This window comes from Pteropus vampyrus, unplaced genomic scaffold (assembly GCF_000151845.1).
Source record: "Pteropus vampyrus isolate Shadow unplaced genomic scaffold, Pvam_2.0 Scaffold182, whole genome shotgun sequence".
Classification (NCBI taxonomy): Eukaryota; Metazoa; Chordata; class Mammalia; order Chiroptera; family Pteropodidae; genus Pteropus; species Pteropus vampyrus.
In genome coordinates, this window is record NW_011888963.1 from 1,302,246 (window position 1) to 1,321,096 (window position 18,851).

An 18,851-nucleotide genomic window follows, 5' to 3' on the forward strand; every position below is an offset into this window, starting at 1 on the left:
ACACTTTTCCATGTTATATTTGTGTCGTGAACCCAAAATGCTAGATAGAAAATTATCTGCTGATTAATTGAAACTAATTAAGAAGCCCTATTACAGGGAACGATTAGATTCCTTGGCTCATGGTTTCCCACCAATCATCAAATTTGCAATTTTGCACCATAAGATTTTTCTACATGTAAAGAAGAGAAAATGAGGTGGCTTACATCATTCACAGAGGGACCTGGGCCTGAATTCAATAACATGACACCTGGTACTGTCTGGAAAGGTCAGGAGCGTTAGAACCAGAAAAATCTGGACTCTTATCCAACTTTTCTTTACAGAGTGTACGTAAGCAAATTCCATAGCCTGTCTGGGCCTGTTTCCTCGTCTGTAGGATGGAGATGCCACCACCATTTGGTTTGAGGATTGTGTTGGGGCTCAAATGAGGTGGTCGATAAAAATCATCATGCCCAGTACTAAGTATCTATTCATCTATATTATATATAAATCTATCTCTATCATCTTTTATGTACATATCTATCATCATCTTTCTATCTATCTATCTATCATCTATCTATCTATCTATCTATCTATCTATCTATCTATCTATCATCTATCATCTATCTATCATCTATCACCTATCAATTATCTATCTACCATCTATATACCTATTGTGGGTAGACAATAAGTGTGAGGTTGCTTCCTTCCTTCCTGATGGTTTCAATGGTTTTAATTAAGAGAAAACAGGAGGAGAGGTAAAGAAAGATGACACAATAGCAATTTATGGAGCAAGCTTTTAGGAGACTTGAAGGAGGTAGTGTCACTGAGAAAGGATACTCTTCCTAAGACTGTAGGGAGATAGTGAGCCTAGTGTGGAAGCTGGTAAGCTTTGCAGGAAAAAGGCTGGTAGAAAACAGGAAGGAGTTAAAAGAAGACTTAATCTTGAAGAATGGAACATGTTTGTATAAATTTTAAAAAGTTAGCAAACCATCCCACTCAGAAAAAAGCAATCTGCGAAACCCCATATTTTCCATAATATAGAGTTATATTCGGTAACATTTTGGAGATGGTACGTATGTGTGTATATGTGAAAAAACTTATCAGTCATTATCTTTTCATGCTAAATTTTTATTTCAATGTTATGCAACTGCATAAGTATAAATATTTGTTCAATATACAACAATTATGACATCCATAGGGAATTTCTTAGAGAAAATAAGACTGCAAACACTTTATTGCACAGATCCTAACAAACTTTAAGCTGGTAAATCTACCTCTGGGAGTACTACCGAGGAGCACATCTTACAATCACAGGAGACTGACCAAAGAGAACACAGGAGAATTTCTATCAGCTGATTGGAGAGGTTTACGACAACAGACAGGTATTACATGAGGCAACCTCAAGTACTCTACTCATCCAAAATGCAAAAACGTATTTGGCAAAAGTGATAATACGCTCTACAAAATATACATAAAAATATCATTTGTAAACGAGCACCTAGTTGTGCTTTAAAGGAAACTGAACAGTTAAATAGCAAAGGCTGTAAACCACAAACTGCCTCCCCGATAGACCTGTCTTGATGTCCGAGTGCAGAAGCATTGCGTTATGACAACTGCCAAACACAGATACGAATTATAAATGTTGAGACCACTTTTGAAACTCATTTAAGTTCTCGTAAAGTATTTGCTTCTTCTACAACTTTACAACCTAGTGATGGGAAGTGGCTAAAACTACATGGGGAAAAAAATAGGGGCAAGGAGGAGACTTTGTCTTTTTTTTTTTTTTTTTTTGCCATTGCCAAATCATTTTACAATGAAGGACAACCAAGCAGTCAGTGAAGTTACACCTTTGTTTCTGGGGTAGAGTTTACAGTCTTGCTAAATGATTTATACCATCCACAGGGCTCTAAGATGATGCTGTGCTTAGATGAACAATTTTACAGCCTGGAGATACTAAGACATCCCCAAGGAGGTTTGGGTGCTAGGTTAGTAATCATTGGTAATTATTTTTCTCTAATAAAACAAAACAAAAATTCCTGCTATGGATCCCAAGCATCTTATAAATACTTATCTGTGTGTATTTTATCTTAGTGCCTTAGTACTTATGTCAGCAAGTGCCATCTTATAATATAAAACAAACCACCAGGAAAACTGAAACAAAAAACAAACAAAAGAAACCCCTCAGCACTAAAATGATTGGACAAATTCTACATAGTTCATGGTATACAAAATTTAAATAAGGCTTAGCAAAAGTAAAAAGGACAGTCACATTCAAGCACCAAATAGCTCCAACAGGTCTTTTTGTTACAAAAATGCTGCTCTTTATTAATACAGTATTTTTTTTTTTTTTTGCATACAAATAAAGAGATCATGTTATGAAATGTGTGGAGCTACTCGATGCATACAGAAATGAATGTGAAACCCAGGAACTTGCTAAAAACAGCAAGCTTCATCTACAACATAAGGCCCCAGCTATGTATTAAAATGTATCAGATGTCCTGATTATTCCTTAATAGATATGCTGTGATGCCAAAATCCACTCCCCCTTTCTTTCCTCAAAAAAGCAAATTTAAAACCTCTTCCAATGCCTGATGCTTATTACTCAACCTAAGTACTAGATGATTTGTGTGCAGCCAGTAATTTTCCTTTTTGTTCAAGGGCAGGGCTGGTGGAGGACGCCTAAACAACGTGTGCTTCTTAGACTAGTGACTCACAGCATAAAGGCCTGAGTTTAAGAGCATGAGAAGAAGAAAAAGCAAGAGAACAGAAATAAAGTTGATGTGTGTTTAATAGCCCCCGCTCTACCTAGGGTGAAGACCCGACATACACATCCATAGACAAGGACAGCTGGCCTTTCAGACAGGTGGACCCAGGATCAAAATGTCCATTAAGATGGCCGTGAAATGAACATGGCTAGGCTCCATTTGTTCTGGCCTTTCCTAATGGAGGATTCCAAATGCAGCGATGAGAGTAGTTCTTGCTTTAGATCTGGAAACACAGGTAGCCAGATACAGTACTATCAAAATCTCTGGTTAAAAAAAAAACATGAAAACTCACAATCTACTGTATTTAGGGCTTTCTTGCATCTTTCTCTCTACCAGGATGTTTTAACTTAGGAAAAACGTAGCCTTGAAATAGTCTCTTAAACCACAGACCAAAACATGTGGGTGCATGTGTTTATACACAAATAAGGGTGTAGCTATACTTTCACGTTCACCTGATTTTAATCATTTTTGCTTCATTACTACGTTATGATAAGTGGTAAAGCAAAACTCTTTTTTTTTTTTTTTTAAAAAAAAAAGCTGTAGTAAACGACGCAATCAGCAGCAAGGTATAGACTCTATATCCCAAACCAAACACATTGCCAGATATTTACAGGGAAAATCTTTTTCCTCGACAACCCTCGACTGTAAAGGTATTTATTTTTTCTTGTACAAATACTATCTGGTAACAGTTTTACCGGTTACAATTGGGAAGGCATTTGGAAGAAGGTCCGCTCTTTCTTTCCGTCTTTCCTCTTTCCCTTCCTTCAGTGAGGCTCCAGGCTCTGCCTGGTGATGTTCCCACAGTGCTGGTTTCGAAAGGTCGTCAAGACTCAGTCACACATTCGAGTCGGGTCTCCCCAGTGCCACACGGGCCTGCCACATTACGAGGCCTTTTTGTGAGGGCTGCTCCGCAAACTCTCCTTACCCCGCCTCTGCCGGACTACAAAGTCTTTCTCAGAAGAAAGGGCGATGGGGCGGTCAGTGCTGGGCACAGGGGACAGCTTGGTCACCTCTCTGCCTACATTCTGTTTCCTAGTCTGAGGAGGCTGGCCTGGGGTAGGCTCTTTCCCTTTGGTTTCTCCTGTGGTGGCAGTGACGGAGAGGGCCCTGTCCCGCGGGCCGGCTCCCCCCGCCACATTCGGGTTGGGGTGGTGTGACTCCGGAGTGATGGTGGAGCTCTTAAAAGATGGCAAAGAGTCGCTCTTTGTCATCTGAGTTCCGCCATCACTCCCAGGCAGGGCTTTCCTATGGTCCTTGTTGCTAGGGGCTGTGGGCTCAGTCGTAGTCCCATTGGCCTTGGCAGAAGAGGGGTCGCTGCTGGTGGTAGAGGCCTCTCGAACTCCTAGTCTGACTTCAGGAAAGCTGGAAGAGTAGCTCAGAGACTTCTCTGGGAGGGCAGTGGATCTGAAAGAACTCTGTCCGGTGGCCGAGGGAGACCGTTTCATGCCACTGGGCTTACCTGCCTCAGTCGGTGGCTTCTGGGGACTGAGCCCTTTCCCCTTGGCCTCTGGCAAGCCCTTCCCCACTGTTGCCGGAGGCCTCTCTGTGCCTTTCAGCCTGGCCTCACCGTGTGCCAGAGAGAGGCTGGCTTCCAGCTTCCTGCTGTCTGCTGGTACATGAAGTGCTTCCGTGCATTTCTTCCCTTCAGACTTCCTGTCTGTGGTGGTAGGCTGCGGACTGGGGCTCTTGTCTGTCTGTCTGCATGGTGGGGAGCCATCTTTCACAGTGGATGGTTTGGGGTGCTTTGGAGACAGGTTTAGCTTTTCACTGACAGTGGGGAGTTTCTGGTCTACAGACTCACTAACCCCTGGATGTCCTTGCCGTGGCAGATACATGGACTTTTCCAGCATCTCCAGGGGACGCCCGCCATCAGTAGGCTTCAGCTTGGTGTCCAGAGGAACCCCTTCAGGGGGCAGTGGGACTGAGGGCCTACTTCCTCCTTGGCCGATTGCATCACTGGCTGTGTTCGGGGAGCAGGGCAGCGCAGGGAACGCATCCGACAGGCCTTTACTGCTGCCCTTCCCTTCTTGGCTGGGGCCGCCAGGGGCCTGCATGCCCGGCTCTCTGACCACTGCAGCCCCAGTACTTGGCTTCTGTGAGGAGAGCAGCCTGTCTGAGTGCTTGGACTTTGCGGGGCCTGGGTCAGGGCCAGGCTGGGACTTGTGGCTACTGCTTTCACTGTGCACAGTAGTGGGCTTGGGCAAGTCCTGGAGGCCCAGGCTGGGGTCTGCAGCACAGGGCTTGCTCCCTGGCTCTCTGCCTGAAGAGGGGCTGGGTGAACTGCAGTGCTGCCGAGTGGCCATGCTGGGCAGTTCTTTGGTGATCAGTGGGGTCTGAGAGCCACTGCCGAGATGCTGTTGTAGAAGCTGTTCTTTACTTTCTGGTTCCTTGAAACTGTCTTTCTGCAAAGATGGGAAACCAGAAAGCTTTTCATTCTTCCCACTCTCAATTCTGGGTGGCTGCAGAGACCGCCTGGCAGGAGGGGCTTCCGGCTTGGGCTGCACGCCACTCCTGCCCATGCCCAGCTCCCTCTCACAAAGAATCCCCACCGAGTGCAAAGAGCCCTCTCTGGCCAGCTGCCTTGCCTCATCTTGGCCTTCTCTGTGATTTGTTTTCCCGCAAGGCCCCCATGCTTTCTCCATGGCCTGGGTCTGTGTGGAGAGATCTGGGTGGGTCCTTCCCACAGAGGGGAGATTTCTGGAGTTTTCACTGGTTTTAGCAGCTTCTAGAGAACACAGCTCCATGGAGGGGTCTCTGTGGACACCAGCCTTTGTGGCAGACCGCTCACTTCTGGCTGTGGAAGGGCCCATTTCGGACGATTCCCTTCCACTCGGCTCCTCCCTTGAGGAGACACTTTCAGGTGGGGGTGGGCCACGCAGTCTGGACGTGTCAGACCTGTGCAGGTTCTTCTCCAGGAAGGGCCGGTGCTTAGTGTTGGGGCTGGGGTCTTGGTGTTTGCTAGGGCCACCCTCTCTCCGCTGAGGATCATTTTCCGTGACTGTCACCAGGCTTCTGGTGGCATGGGAAACTTTCCTGTCCTGCTTTAGCTCTGGGTCAGGCAGGGGAGCTGCTGGTGAATTCTGGAGACCCCGGCTGGGTGGGGGGAAGCGAGGCTCGAGCAGGTAGGGTTTACTCATCTTGAAGCCAGCAGGGGAAGGCTCCCTCTGACCAGCAGTGTCACCCTTCTTGCCCCCGTTGCTGGGAAGAGCCAGTGGCGCAGAGGGCCCCATGTCACTGCCTGGGCTGGGGCTCTGTGCAGGTTCTGGCGAAAGCAGCTCTGTCTTGGAGGCCTGAGGTCCAGACAGGAGAGCAATGTCCAAAGTGCCCTCAATCGGCTTTAGGCACGACACAGACCTACATTCCAGCTTATACTCAGAGGGGCTTTTCCGGACAGGTGACTCAGGAGCAACCAAACTTGGCTTTTCCGCTCCACCATCCACCCGGCCAGCTAAGGCCTTGAGAGGGACGAAAGAGACACTGCTTATCTGAGCTGCATGGGCACTGCTGATAAATGATCTGCTGTCAGAGGCCAGTGGGGCCTCCTGCTGCCCACTGATGGGCCGGACTGGGTTCCCCGGCAGGCATTCATGGGCACTAGATGTCATCTTGGACTTAAGCACAGGGCAGAGGCTGTCATCTTTGTCGTCAAGTGACATTTTCTTCCGGAGGTAATCAATGTTGGCCAGCTTGCTGTCTAACTTCTCACATCGGGGACACTCCTTGGCCTGGGGAACCTTTTCTATGTTGTCACCCTTCCCAGAGGTAGACCTGTCAGTGGAGTGACAGAGAGTGTCTTGGTGGGTACCAGGAGTGGAGGCTCGTTTGAAGTCACAGTTGCCCTGGCTGTGGTCCCCAGGAGCTGGGCCACAGCCAGCTGCTGCCCCATCTGAGGTCACACTCTCGCTGGCCCGCACGCTGGCCTGCTTATGAAGAGCGTCCTTCAGCAGACTGCCCAGGGACTGGGTCTCCTGCATGGCTGCTTTGTTTTCAAAATGATTAGATCTTTCTAAAGCCTTTGGATATATCTTTTTCTCTCTCTCTTCTAGCCTTGAAGTAGAGAGGTTTTCCGAATCACTACCAAGTCCGTGGGGTTTCTGGTAGGAATCTTGTTTCTCTGGGAAACCGTCTGGTTTCTTCACCACTACCTTGGCCTTCAGCTTCTCTCGGTCCAGGTCGTCCACAGATTCCTGCCTTCCCAGCTTCCGGGAGACGGGGCGTTTCAGGCAGCCTTGTTCCACAGGCCTGGCTCGGCTGAGGGCAGGTGCATCACACACGTTTTCCTCCAGGCTCTGCAAGGTCATGTCCCGCTGGGACTGTTCCCGCTGTCCCTCCTCCTGGGTCACCTCCAGGCTGTGCTTGCGGGAACACAGGTGCTTTTTGTCACTGCCATAGGAGGGAGAGAGCTTCTCCTCCGATTGCACACGCTTCAGCAGTGGGGACCGGGGAGGCTCAGCGCTCTTGGGCCTCACGATGTGTCTGACGATGGTCGGAGGGGAGTGCATTTTGCTGGGAAAGGCTTGAGTAATCTTGGAATTGCCAAGTGAGTGTCCCAACAGAGGAGACGGAGATCGCTGAGGGGAGGTGGGCTGCGGCGTTGGAGAGGGTGTCCGGGCCAGCGGGGAGAGCGGGATGCTGCCAGCCGACTTGCGTCTTCCGGACCGGTATCGCTGCCCACTGAGTTTGGGGGCCAGACCATGGAGAGTGCTTGGCCGGATGTGTCCCGACCCCGCTGGGGAATTAGGGGCACTAGAACTTGGGGAGCTGCTCTGGGAGGAGTTAGTACCTGTGGGGGGAAAACAGAATGCTGTGAGCAATGGCCGCCTTCCCTTTCCCTTCAATGCTTCCAGCCCAAACTGTTTTAGGTAAGGTCAGGTAAAGGTCAGCAATTTGCATCTAATGCTAATGAATGAACACTTTTTAGATAAACCTCCCCACGCCAAGGATTAATCCAGAACTTGCTGTCACATTTGAATGGTGTGAACGGCCCTATCTGATGACCTTTAAACTGGAACAATCCTCTTGTGTTTTAGGATCTCACATGGTGACTTTGACTTCCTCTCAACATTCCCTTGTTGTCTTGTCCAGGAGACTCACTCACCGGATGGGAAGTCAGGGGTGGAGCGATAGCTGGGCGTAGGAGATCGAGGAGACAAGCTGTGAGTGGGGGACCCTGGGAGGCTCTCCCCTGATGACAGAGATCGGTTTAAGCAGGAGAAACTTCGGCTGGTGTGGAGTAAAGGAGAAGGCTGCTTGGCTAGTTTTTTGAAAAGGGATCTCCTCCTAGAGTGAAAACAGGAGGCAATTGATCAGATTCTACCTTCAGAACTACTCCTGCATCCCCACAATACCAGCTGCTCTGTTTGTATCTCTGTGCCAGAGACAGCGATATGGTGGCAGATCCTATTCAAGAGTGGGATCTCATTTTATATTAAAAATATTTTTATGTCATTGCAAATGGTAGGATTTCATTTTTTTTAATGGCTGAGTAATGTTCTATTGGATATATGAACCAGAATTTCTTTATCCAATCATCTGTCGATAGGCATTTAGGTTGCTTCCATATCTTGGCTATTGTAAATTGTGCTGCCATGAATATTGGAGTGCATAGATTTTCACGAATTGTTGTTTTGGTTTTCTTTGGATAAATACCCAGAAGTGCAATTGCTAGGTCAAAAAGTATATCCATTTTTAATTTTTTGAGGAACCTCCATACTGTTTTCCATAGCAGCTGTACCAACTTGCAATCCCACCAACAATGTATGAGGGTTCCCTTTTCTCCGCAACCTCACCAACACTTGCTGTTTTCTGATTTATTGATGATAACCATTCTGACAGGCGTGAGGTGATATCTCATTGTGGCTACCATTTGCAACGGCATGGATGGACCTAGAAGTTATTATGCTGAGTGAAATAAGTCAGACAAAGAAAGATAAATACCACATGATTTCATTTATATGCGGTATCTAAGGAACAAAAAGAACAAACTAATCAAAAACAGACTCACAAATATAGTGGACAATTTGGTGACAGACAGAGGGGAGGGGGCTTGGGAGGCTGGAAGAATGGGGTGAAGGGTTAAAGAAGTACAAATTAGTTGATAGTTGGCATGGGGAGCATGACAGAGGGAATGTAGTTAGCATTAATATAATGGTTAAGTGGAAGGCCAGGAGAGGGAGGAAGCAATTTAGGGGATCATTTTATGAATATTATAAATATAAATGTCTAACCAATGTACTGTATACTCGAAACTAATTTAAATAAATAAATTTATTTAAAAAATACTTTTATGACTTAGAAAGGAAGAGTCTTTGATAGTATACAATGGAAGTTCTCTTAACCTTAAACACTTCGAGAACAGCTGGGAAGATAGGAAAAAATATATATTCATTCGTTTATTTGCCAAGTTTATGAAGAGGGTGTTCTTTGCCTGAAAGCTTCTGAGTATGTACCCTCAGATATACTGACAAAATTTAATTAAGAGATAATACAAAGTATATCTCTGGGAAAAAAATTATCATCTTGGATATAGAATACTTCAATGGCGACACACTGGGCAGAGGCTTTATCTACGAGGGGTTGTTAGCTGTGCTTATACCATTGTGGGCTCTTGAATATTCCTAAGGACAATGTAGGTTGTACATTTACATAGAAAAACCGAGAAAGGTGAACTGAAGCTTATCATATCAGCAGGGCAGCAGACACCATGCTGCAGCAGAAGCAAATGTGTATTTAGCGTTCAACAAGCACGTCTTAAAGCAAAAAGCACAGCTTCAAATGGCTTAGAAGTGCAGGTGGCTGTACAGTTTCTTTACCATGTGGCAAGCTTCCCTAACTCCCGATAATCTTAAGCAAAAAGTTTAAATTCTGCTACCCCTTGGAATAGTGTGTTTTAAATGACTTAAAGCACAATCAAAATATAAAGCATACATTAAAAAAACAAAACAAAACAAAACAGAATCTCAGAATTTATGTGTTTGTGCATGTGTATAATTTTAATCAAAGTAATGAACACACGAGTTAAAACATCAAACAGTTTTATAAGCTTATAATGAAAAATAACAATGTCCCTGCTTTGCCTTTTGCCCACTCCCCAGAGAAATCAATCTCTACCCTTTTATCTATTTTTTTCTCCCATTGGTCTGCATATTGCTAAGTAACGTGCTTACGTTGCTTTTTAGTTTTTCAGTTTGGGAAATTATCTGTTGAGGTCCTACCTCAGAAAATGAGAATTAAGCTCTTCTACCTTCTGACCAAATACACGTCCACTTTTTTCTTCCTCTCAATAAAGCCAAAATTTGGGGGTAGAAAAAGGGCTGGTGTTTATATTATAAATATTGTTCACAGCTGGGCCATGAAAAGCATAATTCTATTTCTTTTCTTGTACAGCGTTGTCTTTCCTGGAGTTGATAAGCATTCCTTTTACATTTGCTTATTGTTCTACATTTCTATCATCGAAAATCCTTTTAATATAATCAGACACATTAGATTTAAGTGGGTTAAGGAGGGGAGCTGCAGCACTGTGCAGGAGCACATCCAGACAATTGCCTGGCAAGAAACGTCCCCACCAGAAACACAGACCTGTATTTTGCCAGTGTCGGCACAGAACGCAGAAAGATACTCACAGTGCCTCCCAGATGGCAAATGGGTAATCTAGTGAGATTTTTCAATCAGTAAAACAAAGTCTTTTTATTTCTAGGCTTATTTAGATGCTTTAAAAATATAGTTATTTCAGAATGTCTGGCATTTAGAAAATAGCAACTGTTTGTTTTTAGAAAATGCGAAGGGCATTATTAAATGTAGATTTAATGCTTTAAAGTTCCTGAAGGTTTGGTTCCTCAAATCCAAATCAACTGAAATGAAGTCTAGAGGCTTAAGAAAGAGCAAAGGGCTTTTCATGGTTCACACACATGAGAAAAAGCAATCTGAATTGTTCTACAATAAAACTGTGTAAACCTTTTCACTAAGAAAAATAATGCTATTATGAATATGAACTTTAATGTATAAATATATGTAAACCTCAGCATAATATTTTTCACATGTAAGCATTTAAATTAAGTTGGGAGTAACTTTCCTCTAACATGAATATGCACTAACCTCGCAAAGAACACTGCTTTAACTAACCTTTCTAGACTTTCTTTCTTCTTAGATTTCTTGCTCCGCCTCACCATCCGACTCTTATAGCTGTTTCTCCTGGCTGGTCCCGTTTTGATTGATGTGTTTTCAAACGGGGTAGTAGTGATTGACACCTTATTCCCACTCTATAAAAATAAAATGCGTTGATATTAAAGGGAAATGCTGTAATGAAACAAGATCAGAACCGAGAGAGGAGATTCAAAGACAAAGATACACAAAGACATACATACAAAAGGACTTTCATTTCTAAATGATCCTTTTAAACGTGAAATCCTGGGGAATACAAACTGAGTAGAGGCAAAATGTGAGGTTTCTTTTAGAGGGTGGGCTCTGGACTGCACAGATCTGAGTTCAAATCCGAGTTCTGGGACCTGAACAGGTTGCTTCTCCTCTCTCTGCCCCCACTTCCTGTGCTACCTCACAGTGAAATCACACCTGCCTCACAGGGGCTCCTCTGAGGATCACACATAGGGTAGAGTTTGTAAAGCCTTTAGCACCCAGTGTGACACATGCAAAGGCTCTATAAATAACAGCTTCATCCATATGTATTAAGCGCAAATGTGCCCAGGGGCTGTCTGCTCTTCTTGATTTATTTTTCTTTTTTTCTCATTTTCGTGTTTTTCCTTTGACCTAGAAATCAAAGAGTAACGGAATAAAATGAGACTTTTATTTTTCATTATTTTAAGAGGTTCCTTTTCGATCACCATAAAACCTGTCAGTTTGCAGAGCTGTCAAGTTTATGCCAGTGAGTATGAAGCAGCCTTTTTTCAACCAGGTCACACGTGGTGAGGTAATTCCTGGTGTGTTCATGAGTCTTTTCACCCAGTCCTGGGATAGGGGCTTGCTGGGGACGAACTGGAGAATGTGTCAGAAGCTGGGCTGAGGGGTGCCCAGGGCAGGTGGGCAGGACTGACTCTCTTCACTCCGGCATCAGTGACCCCTTCTTGAATTTCTTAATAACCAAGAGAGAAACATGTCCTTTCAAAGTCACGAGTGGGTCTAATTACCCTGAAAAGACCAGAAATAAAAGAAAAGGGCCTTTTAAAAAGCCCATGCCTGGAAGACTCTTAGCAGCTCAGCTCTAGGGGGTACAAGCAATGGGGAGTTAAGTATGGTGGGGGCAGGGGACTGAAAAAACAAGGATGGACTGTTTTAATGGTAAGGTCTACTCTCCCACGCCTCCAATTTGGGAAGTACGAGATGCCATTATAAGAAGAAAATAAACTATAGGTAAAAAAAAAAAAAAAAGAATCATTGAGAAGCCCACCACTCAGCTAACACTGTAATATTTCAGTATTATTTCCTGCAGGTCTTTTTTCGAGCAAGCATAAATTATGCATATATGTAGACATACTTTATAAATCATTTTAATTTTAAATTAATCTAATATTAACTTTTATGCTGTTTTTTTCATTTCACATTATGTAACTTTGAAAACCTTTCCCCTCACCACTGAATATCCTTTAAGAACATAGTTTTTATTGGCTGTATTGTAATCTTCCATGAGATGGGTGAAACAAAATCTAACTATTTCCCTACTGCTATTGTTTTCTACTTTTAAATTCTTCTAAGAGTCGAAATAAATATTCTTATCTATATATGACTGTCCTAACCTGATACTTTCCTTAGATTAGGTAATTAGATTCCATGCACTGAATCCAAGGGTCTATCTGAACTTTTTAAAGACTCTTGGTACATACTGATACACTATTTTCCAGAAAGCTTATGCCAATTTATACTTTTGCCAGCAGCACATGAGTACCTATCCTATCATAGGTTTGTCGGAACTGAATATTAACATTAAACAAATTACCAATTGTATAGGAAAAAGTTACATCACTTTTTATTTTCATTTTTTGACAATTAACAGGCCAGATGTTGTTTCATTTATTTTGGTCATTTGTATTTCTTTAGGGAATGATTTGCTCATGTCTTAGATCCAATTTAGTATCTAAAAGTCTTGGCATTTTATTACTGATTTCAGAGTCTTTATATATTTAAGAACATATAATCCTGTACCTAATATCATCATTATAAAAAATATTTTAGGTAAATAGGATTTAAACTTGAATAGAAATATTTTTTCATTATGAAAGAATAAATTATATGTTCTATATGCAAATGCCAGAGCTTTAAACATAAACCTTTATCTGATAGTAGAGACTGGAATTCTATTTATTTTTAGATGGAAATTTCAGCTTGTAAGTCTAAAAGGCCTGTTGATAAAGACTGTTTGGAATGGAATCTTTTCTTCACAAATCGAGCAAGACCATAATAAAATTTTAGTTTTCCCCATATACCTTCGGTGAAGGAAAAGGGCACAAACAGGGTTGGGGTTCATCTTTCACAGAAGTTCTTCCGATCCTTTTCTACATTCATATACAGAGCAGACACACAGGGCCATAATGATCATGGGCAATCCTCTCTCCGCTGAATCCAGTTCCACCCCTTTCTCACATAATACAGCACTGACTTTTCTACCTTTATCGATAAGAGGCTAACAATGCCACTCCGTATTTTAAAAGCACGTTTTGAATATTAAAGTATTTGTCACATATATTCTTTTACTTTGTTTTCACAATCAGGTCCCAAGGGCTGTTTTATTGTTGCTGTTGTTATTTTTACAACCAGATGATATGGGAAGGGATTGTAATCCTTGCATTATAGATAAGGAAAACAGATTCAGAGACACTGAGGTTCTTCTTTTCCAGGATCGTGGCACCCAGTGGAAGAGCCCAAACCTGGCTGTCCCACCCCTCACCCCCTCAGCCTGCTCCTCAAGGGCACAGCAGGCCCAGATCCTCTCCACCGGTCTTGTTCCGAGCAACGTCCATGTCTGGTACTTAAGGAAAAGTGGTAGTGACGGGACCAGGCACTGCACTGACAAGAGGAATGATCCTAGTATCAGATTGCCAAGAAAAAATTAAGGAGATATAAAAATAATGTAAACATTGTATAAAAGAAATATAAATGTCGAACATCTGTTGTCAGAAAATAGTTCAACCAGGAATGCTAAATCAGAACACATCACTAGACTGTACAAATGGCCCCTTTGCCTATAAAAAACAAATCCAGTTTTCCTTGTTTCTACATAAGGTTGGTCCAGAGGACAGTTCATTAGACTTATGGAGACACAACAAGAGATAATTTCCCTAAAGAAAAAAAAAAAAAAAACAAAGAGGCAGAGTACCAATATTTGGTTAGAAACATTAATGATTACAAAAATCATAAATGACTGAAAAAATAACTTCATAGAGAATAGGTGAGAAATAGGAAGACTGCCACCTGGTGGATCAGCTACAGGGAAGGCTGCCTAAATGGCACCATGTAGCTAGCCGGTCGGTTCCTCAACAAATTCCCTTGGAGAATGAATGACCTCTTATCAGAGAAATTCTGTGGTACTTGTTTAAAAATAACAGCAAAAAATGGGACCAGTGATTGTTAAATATTCAGTTAGTTCACTTTTACTTTAAATTATTTGTGTGATCAGTGCACAGTGGGAGAGCAATTATTTTAAGCTGGCTGAACTGAATACAATAGAAGTCAGTCTATTCAATCTCTTCTCTTAATCTGGTTCCCTGTTACTTAAGAGTTGGCCTTGGGTACCTCTTGAGCTAGACTGTTTTCACATTTCTTCCTCTGCAAAACGCACATGGGGAATGGCACTCTTCCTGCATACCTGCGTCCTTGCTCTAATTCACACACATCACAATCCAGCCCCAGCCATCTTGCACACTTCAACCCTTTTTTGAACCTAAGCTCCAGCCACACTGGTTTACTCATGTATCTCAAGCACTTTGAGCTCTCTGACCCTTGTGTTTTTATGCACTCTCTTTGTTTTGCCTAGACCGTCCTGCATCCCCTTCCCATATACTAAATCTCCAACCGGCCTTCACAGCCCTGCACAGATGATCCCTAACTGCTCACATCTGTCCACCACAGTGGAAGGCCATCACTCTTTCAGAACTTGGGCCATATTTACAATCTGTTCCATAATGTTTTGATTGTAGCCGGGTATGGCTACTGTCTTCCCCTGTGAACATCAGACTGTTAGCTATTGGCAATCGGAGAACTTCATGTATAAGCAATCTGGTGTAGTAGTTGAAAGCACAGGCTCCATTGCTACACAGCAAGGGTGTAAATCTTCTGCTTCCTCCTAGCAGATAAGCTTGGGCTGCTCTGCTAACATTTCTCTGCTTTAATCTCTTTATCTGTAAAATGGGGGCATTTATATTTATAGCACCTACCTCACAGGGTATGAGGATTATCTGAGCTTATTTATGTAAAGCACTCTCTATTATCTATTATTCTTATGTGTCATCTGTTGTGGGACTCTTGCAGTACCTAGCACAAAGCTCTGCACATTTCAGGGGCTCAGTGAATATGTGAGGGTGGTAATAATGAGGCTATTTGATGGTCCCCAGAGGTTTAGTATCCAGAGGTTCCCCAGAGTTCACAGAGAAGAAATTTTTGAAGCAGGGGTTGATAAAATTTTAGGGCTTCTCTTATACATTGGGGATTTAAACAACTGCTATCCTGAGAAAGCAACCTGGTTGAGCACAGTGTTTCCTGAACTAGAGAGGTTAAGCTAGGCAGGTTATGTGGGCAGGGGATATGACGGGGCCAACACAGCCTCCACCCGTGACCACAGTGAAGCCATGAAACAAGCATGGACTATGCTTACTATGTTTACAATTCAAACAATAAATAAGTAATATTCATGTGTTTCTAATCATATACATGCAGCCCTGTTTGATAGCTCTTCTTCCTTTTTCTAAGGGTGCCATGAGATTTTGTGAAGTAGTTTGTAAGTATAGAACATCACGTAAACAGCATCCAGGAATACAAAAATACAGCTACCACCCTGATGTTCCACCAGTGATGGCACATGGGAGCCCAGTGTTGATACTAGTCACTTTACACTTTGTCTAAGACCTGTAGTTAAATTTGGAAGAAAGCTGCATGATTACACAATTTACTGGGAAGATAATTAAATCCCTTGTATCCTCTTTGTTTTGTTACACTGGTTACCCCTTCTGAGTGCTTCCTTAATGAACAGAGGCAGGATCCTCTGCTTGGGTCTGTGACAGGGCATGCCATGGCTTTGAAGGGTGCCAATGGTTCTCCATTTCAGCATGTTTACACAATTTCAGACACACATTGACTAGATGTAGGAACGAAGGCACTCCGTAACCAGATGAGGGCAAAATGTTATACATGGGATCATGGGATTCTGCCAAGAGACCTTCGGGAGAAATGTACATTCAAATTTCATAGAAGAGGGAGAGAGGTTTTAAAATCCAGAATCATATTAAAATAATTACCAAATAAATGATGAAAATGATCAATTATGTCTCAGCAAAACAAATGCATATTTTCTAAAGATGCATATTTCAGTTTATTATTTCTTCTGTTTTTATGAGTAGACATGTGAAATTATGTAAAAATATGTTGTGGCAGGAATTATGCCATAAATAACACAATATGGTTATAAAGAATGTAGAAGGCCAAACATGTTACCATTTAAAATCCCTTTGACCTTCTTTTAATTGCTAATGCCAAGATATGGGAAAGCTCTAGTAGGATTGATAACAACTAAGACAAGCTCACCTATAAAACAGATTTATTACCCCAAACAAAGGGTCAAAGTTAGTTCCTGGAAAAGCTCAAGGAGCATTTTAGAGGTAGCACCTCTGTCTGTCTACCTGTGTGGTCTCTAACTAACTGGAAAGGCTTATATATTGGATAAAGTAGACAGAGAGACAGCCCAGGCACCTGGACAAAGAATATTATCAGAGATAGATGGTGAATGAAACCCAAAACTCATCTTATCCAAGTAGGTTCTAGAAGTGGCATGGTTCTACCCAGTAGGCATATTGCAAAAGTGTAAACTAACTCCATCAATCTTAAGGTTTTAATTATCAAATGAATGGCATATACAAGACAGGAGACAAGACACAACAAAAGTAGATATGCAGTATTTGACTCTTCCCATGGTTAACTTTTGGACAGCAATCAAAGGAGAACCCCATGGTCACCTCAATTCCACGAACATTTATTGAGTACCCACCTATATACCAAGATCTGGGTAAAGGCTGGGATTATGTGGGAAGTTTTAATAGTAACTCCATATCTCTCCTGCAGAGTTGCTGTCACATTTGCCATGTGTCAGCATGACCATAAGGTGATTTCCTGCCTATGGCTCTGCAATGTTCTCTCAATCTTCAGTCCTATCCCTTTGGTGATCAATAGCACGCATTTGTGAGAAAGCTGGCTAGAGTTAGAGGAATATCCTTTGGGTATGAATAACGGCAAAGCTAGACCCCAACCTCTTTGGGGCCTGAGCCCAAGACCAAAATCTCATTAATGCTGTGAATTAATCAGTGGCAATAACTTTCCTATAATCTGCTACTTCACACTGGACCTTTAAGCATACATGCTGTTACTACTCCCGGAACATAGGCCAGACCTAGAATCTTTTGAAGAATACACTTGTGTTGGCTGAGGGAATGGTGGAGAAGGAATGAGAAAATCACTCAACTAAATTTACTTTTGAAAGGCTTTTACAGACTCACTTTCTGTAGTACCTTCCAAATCCCTCATTTTTTTCAAGTTCCAGTTAAATGTCACTTCCCTATGATGCCTCTCCCCACTTATCGAATGTACTAAAAACAAGTATGAAATTACTCCCTATGCTACAGCCCTAATTAAGTTGTATTTTATCTGCTTGCACATCTACATCTTTCATATTTCTTGAAGGCAAGAATCATACCTAAATTCTGTGTTACTAATGTCTACTATGGCACCTGCCGCAGAGCCAGTACTCTAGAAATGATCTGAATGCACATTATTTAAATGCCATATATGTGTATATGCTTTGTTTCTCAACAGGCCATAGCTTATCTGAAATCGGGTCACACTTCTATGTCTGGCAGCCTCTTATGTGCTCTTGAAGCAAGAGGTCAAACAAAAATCTGCTGTCTGTAAAATAATCCTACAACTAGAGACACTGTATTTCTGATCACAGATAAATCAGTTTTTTTCGGAAAAAAATTTAATATCAAACTCAAATTCATCTTTATTTTAACCAGATCCATATTTGAAACTGTAATTTTATATCCTAGAGTCAGCAGGTGGCAAAGCAAAAAACACAACAGAATTGAGAGGATCAGAATAGATTCTTTCTCTCCATTCCTATTCATATTTCCCGTGATCTTATTCCCTCAGCTTTATTCAGCTTACATTTAAATAGAAATTGATCTCTACTCAAAGTCATTTGTATGGGGGGGGGGCTTAATGATTTCTAGAACTCCTTCTTTGATTACCAGTTATTTATATAATTTATAGTATATGTGTTTACATTCACAATTCTATCTTTCAAAGGAAATCTAACTCTCAGACTAAACTTTCAGATGAGATCCCATAGTTTAATACCACTTTGACTTCCACTATACTAAAATAAAATCTCCTGAATGTTCCTGAAGAAAATTACCTTTGGGATACTTGATTTCCAAACAGATTTTCCTATGTGAAGTATATAAAACAAAGAGAACTCTTACCATTTGTAATTTCAAATAAGAAGAAAAATTAAATTAAGAAATGTTAGTGTAGATATAAGGACATGTTTTTCACCATATAAAATGAGAGAATTCACATCTTTGTCTTTAACCTGAACCTGAGACTAATGAATACTTTTCCCAGTAATAAGACCATGTGTGTAATGAGTACATCAGAGACGCACTCTAGAACTCAAGTATAGAATTCCTAGTACTCGTTATTTCTGGCTACCTGCCTCATCTGTACAGCTGTGACATATAAAAGACAATACCTTTAACAAGAGCTCTATCACTTCCGTGTGAACAAGCCCATGCACCGGCTCCCCGTTGACGTGCGTGATCAGATCCCCTGCCTTTAGTCCTGCCTGGCACGCTGGGCTTCCTTCTTCCACATTCTAGAGTCCAAGAAGAGAGGGTA

The 18,851-nt window shown here is 42.3% G+C and overlaps 1 protein-coding gene across 1 annotated transcript in view; it reads right to left on the minus strand.

Annotated features, from left to right (window-relative positions):
- Positions 1-1,091: 1,091 nt before the first annotated feature.
- MAST4 (microtubule associated serine/threonine kinase family member 4) overlaps positions 1,092-18,851 on the minus strand; it is a 158,413-nt gene continuing 140,653 nt past the window's right edge. Inside the window, 4 exon segments of the mRNA XM_011371060.2 lie at positions 1,092-7,527; positions 7,843-8,024; positions 10,866-11,002; positions 18,706-18,828. Of these exon segments, the coding sequence (XP_011369362.1) occupies positions 3,626-7,527; positions 7,843-8,024; positions 10,866-11,002; positions 18,706-18,828 (4,344 nt within the window). The 3' untranslated portion in view covers positions 1,092-3,625.